General features: G+C 37.4%; 1 protein-coding gene across 1 annotated transcript; it reads right to left on the minus strand.

The window, feature by feature from the left end:
• Positions 1–762: 762 nt before the first annotated feature.
• On the minus strand, positions 763–1719 carry LOC311123128 (trace amine-associated receptor 13c-like; the record flags this gene model as incomplete). The annotated part of the gene is made up of 1 exon (XM_084197401.1): positions 763–1719. The coding sequence occupies one exon, from the start codon at positions 1717–1719 to the stop codon at positions 763–765; it is 957 nt and encodes a 318-aa protein (XP_084053527.1).
• Between the last annotated feature and the right edge of the window lie 735 nt (positions 1720–2454).

Raw genomic sequence — 2454 nt, forward strand, 5'->3', positions numbered from 1 at the left:
TATAGTAAGCTTGTTATTCACACATTTATAAACAACTTTTGTAGTGTTCATACCCAGTATGTTGAGGTTGAAGTGTTTGCTGCGGTCTCCTGCGCTGTTGTGTTTAATAATTCATGCATAGAGTAGTTATTTATAAATGTGAAAATACCTAGCTTACTAACATTTAACAAATGTGGGAGAAATGATTAATAAATGGTGAGCAAACTGTAAAGGCCTTACAAATGGTTTATTACGGAACACTATAAAGTGTTACCCATTATTGCATATTCTTGCATTTTACCCTCAACTACTTACACAATACACCATTGAGATAAGACTTGGACGTTATCTGATATCATGCATTATTGTACATTTCAACTTTACCACACTTGATGAAGGCGTTGTGTCCCAATTGAGCCACTAGAGGGAGATGTTAAACAACATATAGAATGAATCTTGACGTCCTCGGAATGTACTATTGGAATACTTCCTTTTTATCATTAAATAACATGGAACAACCACAGACTTTGGTATTTGGAATATACAACCCTAAATGACTACAATGTATTTTATAAAACAAGCTTATGCCTTCATATGCCTTCTCCAAGTCATTCCATTCCAATCCATCCAAATAATTCTGTATCACCACCACATGTATCTATGATGACAACACTGAGATGAATAATGTCAGTGTATTGTTACATGAAAGAAGCAATTACAACAAATGTATTACAAAACATATCAAACCTATGTGTGTCATATTTAGGAATAAAAGCATAGGAACTATGAACATCTTAACTTCAAAGTTAAAATAAGTTTAGCTGTTACTTTGAACCATGGATAAAATAAAGCATAAATTATTGGATTAATTAAGGAATTAGCAAGTGGCAGACAGCTGATGATAAATAATGATAAATTGTCAATGAAAAAAAAAAGTACATAAAAATAAAATGGAATCCAACAACTTAGATAGGTGAAAACAACAATAGCTAGAGTTTTTGCTGCTTTTCTTTCTGACTTATTTGCCTGTACAGTTTTAACACCAGACACACTGGCAGCCTCTTTTGAAAATACCTTTCTGGCCTGTGATCTGGCCACCACAAATATTTTCAAATAAAGTGTTATAATAATAGAGCACGGGGCAACCATTGTAATTACAAAGTCAATTATATTACCCAAGACTGACCCTTCTACAATAAAACATTCTTTCAAACACCTGCTGGGTACCTGTACATTTACAAATATTTTTGCAATAGCAGCATCGTATATGATACAAAAACACCAGGTAATGGATATACAATACATAATTCTTGTTATTGTTATTTTAGAGTGGTACATTAAGGGATCACACACAGCAACATAACGGTCAATAGATATCAAGACCAAACTGCCCACAGATAAAGAAGAACACAAACAAGTGATATAGAAATAAAACCCACAGAAATATTCCCCAAAATTCCAGCATGGTTCCATTAATGCTACATTCGTCAATGGTATCACAATCAGTCCCACCAGGAGATCTGCCACAGCCAGAGAGAGGATGAGCAGGTTGGTTGGAGTGTGGAGCTGCTTGAAGTGAGAGATGGAGATGATCACCAGCATGTTCAAAAATACTGTAACTGCTGAAATCAATGAGAAGAAGATGTACAGTGTTATGTAGATAGATGTCGATAGCAAAGCCTTTCTGCAAGAAGAGTTTCTGTCTTGAAAACAGTATTGAACATCTTCATGTGTCTCCATTTGTAATAAAGGGTCCAAATGCTGAGGTCCTGCTCCTGCTTGGTCCTGTGTGTGACCCTGTCAGGTCAGCCTTCTGACAAACTCTGAGCTCTGCCTCTCTATTTATCTCTGAATGACTGACACACACTCCCCTCCCCAGCGTCTCTCTGCACACTCACACACACACACACACACACACACACACACACACACACACACACACACACACACACACAAGCCCACAAATGAACAAATGGTTGGATAAACAAATGATTTGTCAAAACATGATGTAATGTATTACATGTTTGTATGTTGCTATGGCCACCTAGCCTGTCCTTCACTCTTACTGATAGTTAGAGATGAGAGAAAAAGGTACGTTTTATCAACTGAGGATTTAAATGGGGAAAATATAGTATGGGTGATGATTTGGTCACCCAAAGGCTATTTTACATGGGAAATAGGATAACTGTTCAAGACTAACTGTTTTGATTGATGTCAGTGCTCAGATTGGACCATAATCCACAACCTCAGGAGACATAGCCTCGGAAGCCGAGACTCCAAACAGAGGTTGTGTTTCTGATAAATGTTCTGACTTGCAACAAGCTAGCTATCATAAGACACAAAACTAACGGTGAGTGTAAGCAGCCAGCCAGCACCTCCCCTTCAAACCCCATCCTTAAACTCCTCCATCCTTCCAGTCGAGAGAACGAAACAAGATTTGGAAGGAAGGCCTTGAGAAACTACAGGACAGATCAC

Source organism: Coregonus lavaretus (genome assembly GCF_964263955.1).
Source record: "Coregonus lavaretus genome assembly, contig: HAP1_SCAFFOLD_313, whole genome shotgun sequence".
Taxonomy (NCBI): Eukaryota; Metazoa; Chordata; class Actinopteri; order Salmoniformes; family Salmonidae; genus Coregonus; species Coregonus lavaretus.